The following is a 14,608-nucleotide window of genomic DNA, read 5'->3' as shown; positions in this document are numbered from 1 at the left end:
TTCTCACTCACGTCTGTGGTTGGGACATGTGAAATAGTAAAACCAAGTTTGAGTCAAGTCTTCGTTTTTAAATGTTTATGAAAATGACAAAAATGAAGCCTCAAAATATGCAAAAGTTGTTCCTAGAATTCAGAAAATTAGATTGATTTCAAAAATGATCATGTTGCAAAAATTTAATGCAGTAAACTCCGGAATCTGTCCCTCCCAACCCCCGGTTGTTGTTTTTCCTTTGAAAAAGTGCTTTGTGATTCTGCCGCATTTATTCCTTCATTCTAGATATATTTACTGACTCAGCTACTGACTGGATGTCATAGAGTTCACAAAGTCCAGAAAAACAGTAACTTTTTGTCTGACTACAATATGAATAGTTTACTTCAAGTAATTCTTGGTCAAAATGAAGAGATGGTGGGTTCCTTACAGTCAGCACCTTATCGCTCTACTAGTACAATTGAAGAAACCTTCACACTTACAGCTTTAGGATGTATTATTGCTGTTCACCACAATCTGGTGGAATCTCATAAAATGATGTTAAGTGAAGAAAGTCAATCAGAACACATTACAATGTATGTATATAGTATACATTGTAATGTATGTAGAATGTATACGTTATGATGTATGTAGAATGTATATATACTCTGCAATTCCATTTATACAAAGAACTAAAACAGGCAAAACAGATCCGTGGTGTGAAAAGGCAGGATTGTGGTTACCCTTGAGGGCAAGGGCAGTGATTGCAAAGGGCGCAAGGGAGATCTCAGGGTCTGGAAATGTTCCACTCTTCAATCTGGATATTGGTTACTTTGGTAAAAATGTATTGAGTTGTACATTTATGACTCGTGCACTTTTTTTCCTATGGGTAATACTTTAGTATATCTTAAAAGTTTGCATTTAATTGTAGCTGTATACATACATTCATTCACATCATGCGTTTTCAAGTGCCTTAACATTTTCTAAATTTAAAACACTTAACTATGGTGGTTTTTATGAGCTTATCAAATTATGCATAGAATATTTTTATTATGTTAATAGACTTTAGATTTGTAAAAGACAGCCTCCAGATTTCACTTATCTATTTTTCCCCCCAGAATTTCCATTAAATTTGGTGAGGAAAGTTTTTTATTATGGTTCTCAGACTTCATGGGTCTACTTATGAGTCTCTTTCCTCTTTACCAGCCCTCAATTTCAGTAAGTTGTCACCAGGTAATTCCCAGCTTGGCAGCCTGAAGAAATAGCATTTAACTTAATTAGGATTTTTTAACCACCTCCTGTTTGCCAGCCTCTCTGTCGATGCTGCAGTAGACAGAGATTTGAGACCCGATTCCTGCCCTAAAGGAGCCCATGATCTGGTTGGTAAGACAGATCCATCAGCAACTTTAATGTGATGTAATAAATGTCACCCCCCAAAACCCACCCGTTGAGAACCCAGTGCCACACTAGTACTGAGAGCAGAGAGATGAATTTTGCCAAGGAGGACTTCCTATGGGAAGCAGAGAGTAGGGTTTGCAGAGGCAGGGATGCAAGAAAAGGCCATTCCAGGCAGCGGCTTGAGTAAGTACAAAGCCTGTCCAGGGCAAGAAGGAGACCGTGTAGCCGGAGCTCGGGAAGCAGGAGCAGGGTGGTGGGGAATGAGGCGGGAGCGTTAGGTCCTCCAGGGGAGTTTGAGCTGCCTCACACAGGCAATGGGAAGTCACAGACGGTCAGATCATTCCTGGAGAAGGGAGAGGGTAGACTGGAAGAGGGGGACCCAGAGCAATGAGACACTTACCAGGTCCAAGGGAGAGAGCCTGGGATGGTAACCAGGTGCAGATGAGGGGACAGAGGTGGTAAAGTGATGAGATGGGAATCTTTGAGAGAGCGAGGCATGGCAGTGGCTGGGCTGAGGGCAGCACGCGAGGGACTGGTTGGGAGGAAAGGCAGGACACTGCGTTTGTCAGCTAGTGCTGGTGGGACACCCAGGTGGGAGGTGTGTTGACACTCTTGCAGTCTGGGAAAGGGATAAGGACCAGTGATTCAAAAACCTGTGGGGTTGTTAAGTGTATTTTTGATATTCAGAAACTGAGGGGCATGGGATTTGTTCATCCCTGTCTTTCCATAGACACAGATAACTAAATCATTGATCACAACCTCTTTCTGTGATTTTCTTTCACTAAAAATGTGACTTACAATAGCAAAGCATTAATATGAACTAATTGTTACTATTTGTTAAGAAGTGTTACAGATCAGAGCAATATTTAAATTCAAATGCAGGTATCCATTTTGTTTTTTTGTTTGTTTGTTTTAACGTATCTTTTCTTGTTAATAGTCCTAATCCTTTCACTCTTCTTCATTTCTGGTTTAAGTTAAAGTTTGTTTCCTCCTCTCATGGCACCCCATGTCTTGGAAAGCCCCCCGACTTATTCAAGCATCCTACCCTTTACACACACGAGCACACAGACACAAATACTCTTATCTCTGGTTGCTTTCTTTCATCACATGGAAGAGTGGAGACAACTTTCCCGGCATACTAATCACTTCTCTGCTTCTTTTTTCTTCCCTTGACATGAAAGACAAAATATCAGGTTGGTGCAAAAGTAATTGCGGTTTAAGAGGTTAAAAACAATTGCAAAAATCGCAATAACTTTTGCACCACTGTAAAAACGGTCCATTCGGTACCATGTGGCCACATCTGGGAAACGTAAAGATTATAGCCACTCCCTGCATGCTCACAGGCGGCGTGTAAGCAGATAAAGTCCCTTCGATTTGGAAGCCTCTCTGGCTACTATTTTGATACCAATCATTGATTTCTCAACATGAATGTACCTTCTGTTTTTATATCTTCTAACCCAGTCCCCATTAATGAAATAATTTCTTTCTTTGGCTCCAAATATTTGAGTAAGTGTTTATTTAAATTTTTTAAGAAACACACATTTAAGTAAAACGCAGTACAATTTGCAAAGAGGCCATAGTTGCATCACAAATATGTACAGCCAAAATCACCTGTGGATATTTGAAATGTTTTAAAATACTTGACATGTTTTGTTCATAGAGGACCATTTAATCTGTGTTCGTGTAATGCGGTGTGCGTCTGATACTGTCTGATGTGTCTCCCATCGTGCTTCTGCCGCAAGGACAGGTGTCAGGCCTCGTTGGCCCCCCGCTCCATGTCTGAGCTCATGCTGTTTGCAGTGCTGCTTGGTCGCATGATGATGGCCTGATATTTTGTCAGTCATATTTGAAGAGGCTGAGTCAGCCACCATGGAGCTAATCTAGTATTTTCAGCCCCTTCCACAATCATTTCTGTAGCAATTGATGAGCTCAGCCATGTGGCAGTTAGATTTGATTATTAAAATGGACAAGCTGTCCGTATCCACGACCCTATAATATTTGCTCAATGGTACAGCTTTTGGCAATGCATGGATTTGCCTCCCGACGGATTACTCAGGCCCAAGAGAACCTGTGGTGTTCTACTGGGTTTTCCCAGCAGTCATTGGTACATATTCACATATTGTTTAAGATTATGCTTCTTGGATTTCTCATAGGATTTCTTTGGTCTCTTTTTCTCACAAGTGTGCGTTTTCAAAGTATTGTATACACATGAATTAGATTCTGGTATGTGTGTGTATGCGTGTGTGTATGTGTGTGTGGTGTATGATATGTATGGATGTGTTTAAATCCAAAGACTGTCAGTTGTAAAGAGTATGACTTCAGCCAGGGCATTACCTGCCTTTCAGAACCTCTTAATTGATAGCCACACTTTGCCATCTGCTGTTCAGTGTGACAAGTGCTGCTAATGAAATGGAGGCAGAGGCTGAACGTGTTCTCCAGGTCTTACACCTCTAGATTAGATTGGTCATGCGGTATCATTATTTTCCAAATGTTTATCTCAGTCTGGAGCTTGATGCCATTTGGATGCCGAAACGGTGCTAGGTTTTCTATTTTGTTCTCAGTGTCTTGATAGGCCACGCCAGTCAGTTGTGACAGATATCAGTGACAGCTTCTCATTCACTAGAACAAGTCATGATTTTCAGTTTCATGGGATTTTGCTGAAGCAAGGAGATGGATAATTTTTGTCCTGCTCTCTTTTGTTACCGTAAAAATCATCGACAACCTCTTGCCTGTGTGTTTGTTTTCAGGGCAGTGTCATCAGCTAGCAGCAATTTCCGAATGCTTGTCCTGAGGATAGTTATAAAAGCCTGAGGTTTGTTGGGTAGAAGAGTGCACCAAAGGTTAATAGAGCTTCAGAACTGAAGGGACTTTGGGGACTTCTTCTAATCTAGTCACAATTGTAAGCATGACCCATAGCTACCTTTTGCTGAATGCGCTGCCCCTCGCATCTGAGGGAATCCAAGAGAATGGACCTCAATCTGAGTGACAGCACTCACCTGCCGGTCCCCAGATCTCAGAACAACAGGGACATCGTAGAAATGCCTCCAGATGGATAACAGCCCATCTTCCTGGCCCTTGTGTGTGCAAGGATCGGATACACAGGCTTTGGGCACAACCATACCTTTTATAGTCCTCGTTTCTGCCCTTGGTTACCTTGCTCACCCACCACCTAGACCTTTGAGATCTGGCCAGCCTCTGCCATTCTACCGAAACTGTTCTCTCCAAGGCCACTAAATCTAGTGACCTTCCTGCCAACTTCATGCCCCTGGACTAGACTAAGATGATGGTCTGGAATCTCTTTCATACCTTGGCTCTGTCCAGCACCTCCCTTGGTTCTCCACCAACCTCTCAGAGGACTGTTTCTCATCCCTTGTGGGCTCTTCCCAGGCGAGTTTTGCCCTTGGCCCCGGCCCTTCGTTGATGACCTCAGCCATTCTTATAGATGCAACTACTCATCTCTTCCTATGACTGAGAAAGCGGGCTCATCTAAAGTCCCAGTGTGAGATTCTGATTCCTCACTTCCAAGTGCTAATGCAGTGTATTCCATCCTCCTGTGGGCTTCACCAGTGCTATCCCTGGACATCTTCTTCTCCAGCCAGCCTCATCAGGACTCTGCTCTATTTGCTTGTGTATCACCATCATCCAGATCACCTGAATTCTTGTGAATGGTCCCTTTACATCCAAAGAGCTTGGAAGCAGGAAACCAGGAGAGTATAGTATCATAGGAGACAAGAGGAGAGGGTAGGAAATAGTAACAGATGCCTCCAGAGGTCAGGTAAGATAGGGCCAAAAATGGTCAGATGGCTTTATCAGCAAGGAGACTGTTGGCAAGAGAAGCCTCCGTGGAGTGGGTGGGAAGGTAGAGGCGGATTTCAGGGTGAGTGAGAGACCAGGAGATGGAGAGACCGAGGGTGAGTGTGGACAAAATTCTTTCAAGAATTTTGGCTTGGAAGAGGAGAAGCAAATTGGAGGATTACTTGTAAGAAGAAAGGATTTTCTTTTTCTTTTAATGATAGGAGTAAGCTTGAGCCTACTCAAATACTGGTAAGAAGGGGAGCAGAGCCAGGAGAGAGGGAGAGGGAGAGGGAGAGGGAGAGGGAGAGATGGAGAGAGGGAGAAGGAGAGGGAGAGATGTTCTAGGAAGAGGTGGAAAATACTGAAGAGTTTGTTAACCACAGAACCACTCCAGGGGGAACGGTGGAAAGGTTTGGGAGGGAGGAGAGAAGTGCGAGTTTGGGTGGAGGGGAAGGAAGCATAAAGTTAGCACATGGAGAAGATAGAGCGGTGCAGGAAATTACATTTTGGAACATGAGACACAGCGGGCTTAGCTGACCCCAACCTGGCCAAGAGAGTTAGCCCCAGCTCTCTCGCTTGTACTCAGAGTTTGCTGGAGCCAACTGGATAAATGACATTTCAGAGAAGACATGAGTCTCAGGACTCTGGAAAGAGTTGGCTTGTACTACTGACAGCCTTCTTAATATTTTGCTTGTATCATGAGGCATTTCTCTTCCCACTTGTCACATTTGTTCTTAAAACAGATGTGGGTCAGTGACCTGTCAATCGCCTGTCTTTGTGAAAAGAGCGTGGTTCTCTGCCCTGCCTGCACAGAAGAATCACCTGGCAGCTTTAAATACACACTAACGCCTGGGGCCCCAGACCTCTGGGGAGGAGGCCTCCAGAGTCTGTACAATTGATTTTCTTAAAACCTCCCTCTGTGGTTGTAATGTGTGCAGAACCTTGGTGTTAGACCTTTGCTGCCCAGTTATACGGTCCATCAGCGGCAGCAGTGGTATCACCTGGGAGCTTGATAGAAACTCCAAATCTCAGGCCGCGCCTTTGACCCACCTACAGAATCAGAACCTGCATTGTACTAAGAGCTCCCTTCCCAGGAGGTACCTATGAACGCTGTCATGCGGGTGACAGGTGGGGTCTCAGCTCCTGCTCCCCACATAAGAACGCAGGACATGGTGAGGCCAAAAAGGAACACCCACGGAGCCATAGATAGGGGAGTCATACCACTGTATTCTCACTGGCGGCATCTGCCTCTCTGCAATCTGCTCTTGCTAGCTCAGCCACCATCTTCTTGCTAACCCCCATTCTTTCTGCTAGCGTAGCCACAGCAGTTATACTCGTGGCCAATGGCCTACGGGTTACAGCTGACGGCCAACTAGCCACAGCTGATGGCCATCCAATCACAGTTGATGGCCATTTACTACCCGAGCCAGCACCTTTCCACGTGAGGCCGAGAGCCTGGAAGCTGCACTCCTGGCTCTGTCCCCACAAACGCTGACGTGTGAGAAGCCCTGCCTTGAAACAATACCGATGCCTGGGTCCCACCTCTAGAGATTCTGATTTTATTCATCTGGGCTGTGGCCTGGGACTGAGGAGTTTTAAAGGCTGCCCTGGTATGTCTAATGTTTAATCAATTCAAGATTCCAGCCTTACAGCATCTAGCAAAGGTGAGGAAAGGTGCCCAGTGCATTTTTACTCAACTAGATGGATTAACCCCATCTCTGTTTAATGACTTCTGACCTTTGATTTAACTTACCAATGAACTCCATTTGCTTCTCGTTTGGGGGAAAGACTGCCTGTCGTGAACTTTAGCAGGAACATCATTCCTCTTCATTTTCAAAGATGTTCCTGGGAGGCTTGGTAGCTGATAAGACAGGAAATACTGCACAACCTAAGGCCCATTACGTAAGGACTGGTTCGTTTACTAAAGAAAAACGAGGCATTGCCTACAGCACCATCATTACAGAGTGCCAACCAACTCCTCACAAAATCAAGACAAGCACTCTTCCTGATTCGTTATTTCTTTCGTCTTTTCTAAGACCTTGTTTGAAATGATACTTAACGCACTTTGCAGCTTTCTGTACGCCAACTGATTGCACAAGTCAACTGTCAGTCATTGTTTTGCTGAAATATTGGGGTGCTGCTGTTATGGAAGTGTCAAGTGTTACTTTAGACCCGAGTTTCCAGAGGATAATCCTGGCTTAAAAGTGAATTTTTTAAAGAACAAGCTTGACAAGTGTTTTAAGAAATCATTATGTGTGTGAGTTTGAAGGGAAAAAACATGTTAAGCACCTCACTTAGACCACATGTAACTCAGATGTTTGAATAGTCAAATCACCCATTTTCAGGTGGGTGGTTAAATCTCAGGAAAAATAAGAGGTTATTGTGATTGAAGACTTTCCCCAACTTTTTGTTTCTCACTTCAGAGGCAAACATGAATGTATGAATCACTTCTCCACTATGGATGATTGAAATTTGGTTTAAGAATTATTAAAACAAAATGGTGCCAAGACAAAAGTACTGCTTTTCAAGCTTTAAAGAAAACCAAACAAGTCTTTTTAAATCATACAGTCTTCAGAAAACAAATTTTGATTCTATTAGACTTGCTATCAGTCCGCAGAAAAGATGGTCATTCATTTTTTTTAATTCAATAATGAACAATTCAGTGCATTCGCTACAGTTTGAATTCCACAAGGTCGTGTTCTTCTTTTTAGGGAGCCAAATTGAAACTATCAAGACTTGAAATAAATAGTATCTTCTCCATGTTCTCTGGTAGGGATGGCCCAGGGGACAGTTCTCTCTTCCTTCACTCTCAGGCCTCAGATACATTTATTTAACATTTTCCTATCTTAATAGCTCAAGGTAATGTGTATTCCAGATTCCACCTACTGGCACACTGAGAGTGCTTCCTAAACATGAGGCTTATTGTCGAAGTCAGGAGGGAGAAGCAGGAGAGCGCCTCTCCGTAACTCCACTAGAGTCTTTCAGAGCTCTCTGACAGAGACTGAAGGCTTTGCCACAGGTTGTTACATAAGACAGAATCCTGCTCAGTCCTCATCTGGCACCCATGACATCGACCTGAATGCCATACGGAGTGGGGTTAAATTTGCAATTTAGTTGGAACTTAAAATGTTCACGAAAAATTCAATTACTCCACTTGTGCAGATGGACGGTGAAGGGCAGGATTCGTGTCTCGTACATGATGACCTTGTACACGCATAGATCAGTGATGAATTTTAAAATGTCCTAAAATTGAATTCCAAGTACTGTACTTGGATACAGAGAACCCAATACACTACATGGACGCATGCTTAATGTTGAATGATGAAAATGACATTTTCGTGAAGTGACGTAGAAGGGGGAGCGGATTTTATTTTGTGGTCACATATACCACGGCCTGGCAAACACACAACACGCTTGTTTTGCTACTAAAGGATGGGGTCGCCAGTGTTTAAAAGAGAAGTCCACTTAATCACATGCTGATCAGATTACCTAAAGGAGCTCCTCACATAGAGTGAGGGTGGGCACTGGCCAGTTGCTGCCAGGCAAACTTCCGCCATGTTTCCTGCCCCCTGCAGTTAACCCTTCATGTCATAAAATTATCCTTGCCTACTAGGCATTCTTGGTTTCATGAAACTGTAGCTTTTTCAGAATCAGCTATAAAAGTCCTTCAATCAGCTACTCTGGTTGATTAACTTTTCGTTTGGATTAATGCAAGGACTCTCCTTTAGTGCCTAAATCCTATTTTAGTGACTACCCTGATTAATTTTATAAAATGTAAATACAAGCAAATCACTTGCCCACTTTAAATATTCAGTGGCTTCCCATCATCCACAAAATCGAGTCCAGACTCTGACTTCTCACCTGCCATTACGGCCTCACCTTTAGCCTAGACCTCCATGCCTTCACACAGGCTGTTCCTCCAACTGGAATTGTCCCACCTGGCGATCTCCTAAGTACCTTTCAAGGGTCACCTCCAATTGCATTTTCTCAATTCTTGAGAGGTTCATTTCGTTCACTTGTGCTCATACCAGCACTGCGTTCCATGTCCTGCCTCCTTCCACATTCCCTCTGGACTGAGCTGCTTGAATGCCAAGTCCATGGAAGGCCTCTGCCTCTTTATGGTCATCCCACCTGGAGCAGTGCCTGGTGCACAGTGGCCACTCCCAAGAGATTTAACAAATGAATGAACAAATGAATGAGTGCCTTCCCAAGCGTCTAATTTAATAACCAGAGAGGGACTTGGCAACAGGGAAAACCTGACCTTCTCGTGAAGCCAGGCTAGGGGCCTATTCTTTCTTTCCAACTCCAAGGGATATTAGCTCAGTGCCTGTAATTCTGCCTCGTAACTTGGCATGGCATGATGTTCATTATTAACACGGAGGCCTAGATGTAATATGTAAGTCACAGAAAAAATGTCCTAAGATTTTAAAGTCCATTTTGAGGTTTAGGGTATAGTTTCTAACATCAAATACTACTCTCCAAGAAAGTTTTCTCTTATTGAATTGAATGGCATGGTTTGCAAATATTAAGTTTAAAGAAAGGCCACAGTATGCGCAACCATGTATTGTCTTAAAATAACTGTATTACGCATATTAAAACATGCAGTTTTCCTTTCCGGTGTGATTGCTTTGTTTGATCAAATTGAAAGTCGGGTTTTCTATTTTGGCATTATGTCTTATTTCCTTAGACTAAATGAAATTGTTCCATTATAGCAAATAGAAGCTTGATAATGGTTTGATTCAAGTTTTAATCAGAATGCTGTTCTCAGAATATTTTACCATTCCGGTCTTATTCCTAGATATTGTATCTTCAAATAGATGCTAGGATTAGGTTACAACCCTTACAGGGCTTGAGTGGTTGAAATCCCAGGAGAATTTCAAACCAAGGCTCTGTCTGAGGCAGAGAGGGTGCTGCTTTCCTGCTGTCAGCTGACAAGAACTATTTAGCTCATCACAGGTCCCCATAGAAACAAAACACTGAAAGAAATGTCCCCCCTGGGGTTTGATCTCGACTCCTCTTGGATGGGCACGGCTTTAGAGATTGATAAGCAAATAACAATTAGCAGTGTTCCCTTCTGATTTTGAAAGAACTATAGCAAGGCATGGAAGTCATTTCTTTGTTTGTTTGTCTAAGGCTTCCTCACAGCAATGAGGCAAGAGGTGACCCGCGCCCACAAAGGCTGGGCCCTGGACTCGGTGACCATCCACAATGAAGTTCTGCGCCAGACCAAGGAGGAGATCACATCACCCCCTGTGGTAGGCACCACCAGGCAATAGCGGGGACAGTGCTGGAGCCAGGCCTGTAAGTCAGGTTCTGCCTAACTCTGACCCATGAGTGCCTCAGTGCAGTCCACTGGCTTTGCAGCCAGGGCTTCCTGGGTTGTAACCAGCAGACCTCCATGTCAAAGCTGCCTCCATTTGCTGGAGTGGGGATTCATGGCAAACGCAGGGTACTCTCCAGATTGCGTTTCTTTATAATTATAAGTTACACTTGTGTTTGCTGAAAAGGATTTTCCACACATCTCCAGCCACTGCTGGTGGCTGCTCACACAATGGAGGAGTGTTGAGAGCACTTGTAGAGGCTACCAGGACCAGCGGTCCTGAGTGCTGGGGCCTTCCTAGCTGCAGGACCCCGGATGGGGGAGAGGGGCTCGAGATGAGCAGACACCATTGGGAGCCACTGTTTGGACACTTACCAGCTCTATGAACTCTAGCAAGTTCTTTAACTTTTTTGAGCCTCAACTTCTTCAACTATATAACATGAGGATGATATGTCAGCCTTATTAAAGGTGGTTATGAAGATTAAATGGGATCATTGAAACTTAGTGGCAGATGCCCACAACACTCAATAAATCTTCGTCCCCTTATCATTTCTCTTTCATTCTCTCAATTGTCAAGTAAGGGGATAGACCACATGATTTCCAACTTCTAGCCCTTTCTGCCACCTTGTGACAAGGATCGCCTTTCCTCCAGTTTCCAACTGCATGGTCGGTCCTTCCTTCCATCTGAGATCTCACCAGAAGCACCTTCAATCTCTGTATTTCCACCAACAATCTAGGCTTTTTCTGTCATGTGCCTCAGAGTTCTTCCAGCTTCTCCCCATTATGCTATTCCAAAGTCACTTCCACATTTTTAGGTATGTGTTACAGCAGCACCCCATTTCTGAGGACCAAGATCTGTATTCGTTTCTGAAGGCTGTTGTAACGAAGCACCACAAACGCGGTGACTTAAAACAATGTAAATTTTTTTCTCTCGCAGTTCAGGAAGCCAGAAATCTGAAATGAAGATATTGGCAGGTTGGTTTCTCCAGAAGGCCCTGAGAGAGAGTCTGCTCCATGCCTCTCTCCTAGATTTCACTATTGGCAGCCGTCCTTGGCTTTCCTCCAATCGTCACGTGGCCCTCTCCCTGTGTATCTGTGTGTCCCCTCCTCTTCTTAGAAGAAACCAGCCGTGTTGGGATTTGGGCCCAGCCTAATCCAGTATGACCTTAACCAATTACATATGCAAAGGCCCTAGTTCCAAATAGTCACATTCTGAGGTTCTAGATGGACATGAATTTTGGGGTGATATTATTCAACCCACTACACCCTCTAACTATAACTTCTTGGGACAGGAGCCTAGAAGGGATACAATTTACTGTCGGATTGTTCATGTAGTAATTGTCATGCAGTAACTAATGATGGGAATCATATGTCCTGATTTTCTGGGATTGCCCATGCTTTCAGTGTCAATTCATGTTCCTCAGTTTTTGGTTCAAAAAATATGGTCCTCATCCTGTTAGAAAACACTTTACAATTAAATCCATTCTCTTTTATTATAATCTACATTTGCTTCCCTTTATCAGTCCTTACTGGAAATGAAAAAATGGTCACCATCTTCTACATAAATATGTTTTATGAGCGTACGTGATGATAGGATTCTCCCTCTGGATTCCCGTTAGCCGTTCTTGTCTGACTGAATACATGTTCTATGGCTCCCCTCTGCCCACAAGACAAAGTTCAAACCCTTCATCTTGGAGTCTAGACTTCCCTGCTCGAGCCCTAACTTATTTTATCACCATTGAACCCACTGCTGTGTGAAATTCAGGGTGGGCTTTCACACACACACCACCTTTCTTCATAGTATTGCTCCTGCCTGGGACGCCCACGCTCTCCTCTGTCTTCCCAAATGCCCCCACCCTTGGGGCCATACCCCTCACACAGGCCCTTGAACACTCCAGCCCACAGGGGCCTTTCACCTCAGAAGGCACTGAGCTCAGCCTCAGTGCTGTTCACCAGGCAGCCCCTGGAACAAGTGTGTGCTGCTGTTACACTCATGTCTTTTAAAACACTTTTCTGTGTGTGTCTTGTCTCCCACTTTAATGATGTGGCCCTCAGGGGCAGGTCTTATTGGCTGAGAGAGAGGCATGGGATGATGGTCAGCCAATGTGGACCCAACTCTCCCCTCCCTGCCCATCACACCTGCCTCTGGTGGGGGGGAGGGGGTTCTGACTCTCCTGCTCACCAGGCCCAGTGGCACAAAGCTCACTTCATCCTGTGACAGAGATGAAGTTAGAGCCATAGGTTGGTCACAGGCAGAGACACCCCGTGGCACTTAGCTCCAAACCCTGTTGTGTGCTCCCGGGCTCCTTAACTCAGACCAGGCCTCTGGGAGCCCTAGCTCCCTGCAGAGGACATGTGGCTCTGCTGGCTAACTCTGTTGTCCCAGACAGGCCACCTCCAGGCTCAAATAACCAATAACAGGGCCATTTCTACAGCACTCAGAGCCTCAAGACAGGCAGCAGGGGAAAATTGGGCTCCCCGTGTCCCTAATGCAGGGTGCCCGCGCTGTTTTCCTCTTTTGGTAGCATCTGAAACTGGCGTGTGTTTTCTTTCCAAACGGACGACCTTTATTACAGTAATGGATGCCCCTCTCACAGCACCTCGTTTTTTAAAACTTCGATTCCCTTCCGTGTGCCTGTTCCAGGAAGGTGTGTACATCTACGGGCTGTACATGGACGGCGCGGCCTGGGACCGCCGCAACAGCAAGATCACGGAGTCCACGCCCAAGGTGCTCTTCATGCAGCTGCCTGTGCTGCACATCTTTGCCGTGAACTCCATCGCGCCCAAGGACCCCAAGCTGTACGTGTGCCCCATTTACAAGAAGCCGAGGCGGACTGACCTCACCTTCATCACCGTGGTGTACCTGCGAACCGTCTTGTCCCCGGATCACTGGATCCTGAGAGGAGTGGCCCTTTTGTGTGACATCAAGTAAGCTCATTTCCGCGGGCTGGAGGCACCAGAAGCCACGTCGATGGATGGGCAGTGCTACCCAGACCCTCAAAGCTGGTGTCTTCCGGCCCTGCTCGTTGCTTGGTTACTCTTTCTACATTAAAAAGTTGGTCTTCTATCATGCTGTGTGTGTGTGTGTGTGTGTGTGTTTTCCCTCACGTCAATAGTCAAACAGACAATTCTCAAGTCATGCTTGTTATTCTAGGCAATCGTATTCCATTGTCATTGTTTTTTAGATAAAGTCCTATCTCCATGTTAGAACCCTTTGGAAGATTTGAATGTTTTAAAAAGTTGAAAAGTATTCATTTGTTGCATCCTAATGGGAAGCTAGTAGATGCAAACTTTTCTCTCAAATAGAAACCACTTTCCCGTCAATAAAATCCACCCATGTCCGTGTTAGTGCTAATGTGTTAGGCTTTGCTCATTTGAGTTTGGTCTTCTCTCCGTGCTCGCGAAACGGAACCTAGAGGGGTCCTCTCAGTAGCCCTAGATTTACAGCTCTGTGGTCTGAAGTGTTTAAGGCAGAAAACCAACCTGGATGATGGCTCTTGTCACTTATTTTAACTTTATTTAATATTATATTGTCTTACTTTGTAAGTGCTTCGGAGGCCCAGGGAACTCGGAGTCTCAGGCTCTTCCCTCCCAACCCCAACTCTGCAGGACATAATGAAGCACACATTTCTAGGCAGCAAATGGAGACAGAAAAACAAACTCCATCAGTGAAATCAGGTTACATGCCAAATGCCCTTAAAGAGCAAAGTCTTTAAAAGTGAAGCTATTTCTCACTCTGTAGCTAGGTCTGAAGCTCAGTTTGAACCTTTATTTCCTGCTGAAGGAAATTGTCAATTTAACAAAACAGATGGGGTCCTATACTGAATGCTCACGCAGCTTCAGGAAAGTGAAGAAGTGTCTCTACTGGTCTTCCCAGCTAGAATCTTCTTGCCTGCCCCCAGCTAAATGCACAAGCTTCAGTCCCTCTGTCAGTTCCGAAGGAGGGAAGCCTTTCATGTTTTCTTGCTCCCCTCTCATCCTTCTGTCGCTCTGATCAGAGATGCCAATGATAAAATAAGATGGCCGAGCAGTAGCCCAGGTGAGGTGTCTAGGGAAGACCCCAGAGGAAATTTCACCATTGTCTAATGCACTTGCAAACGGTAGAAAATATAATATGAAATGCAAATT

At 44.6% G+C, this 14,608-nt stretch overlaps 1 protein-coding gene across 1 annotated transcript in view; it reads left to right on the top strand.

Annotated features, from left to right (window-relative positions):
• The window catches only part of DNAH8 (dynein axonemal heavy chain 8), a gene marked incomplete at both ends in the record, with an annotated part of 336,864 nt that extends 323,452 nt beyond the window's left edge, over positions 1–13,412 (top strand). The window contains 2 exons of the mRNA XM_081042394.1: positions 10,294–10,415; positions 13,125–13,412. Coding sequence (XP_080898520.1) covers positions 10,294–10,415; positions 13,125–13,412 — 410 coding nt within the window. The remainder of the gene's footprint in view (positions 1–10,293; positions 10,416–13,124) is intronic.
• Positions 13,413–14,608: the final 1,196 nt, after the last annotated feature.

The sequence above is a fragment of the Rhinolophus hipposideros genome (assembly GCF_964194185.1).
Source record: "Rhinolophus hipposideros genome assembly, chromosome: 3".
Taxonomy (NCBI): domain Eukaryota; kingdom Metazoa; phylum Chordata; class Mammalia; order Chiroptera; family Rhinolophidae; genus Rhinolophus; species Rhinolophus hipposideros.
The sequence above is the reverse complement of the archived record's forward strand: the minus strand, read 5'-3'. Positions and strand labels throughout refer to the sequence as shown.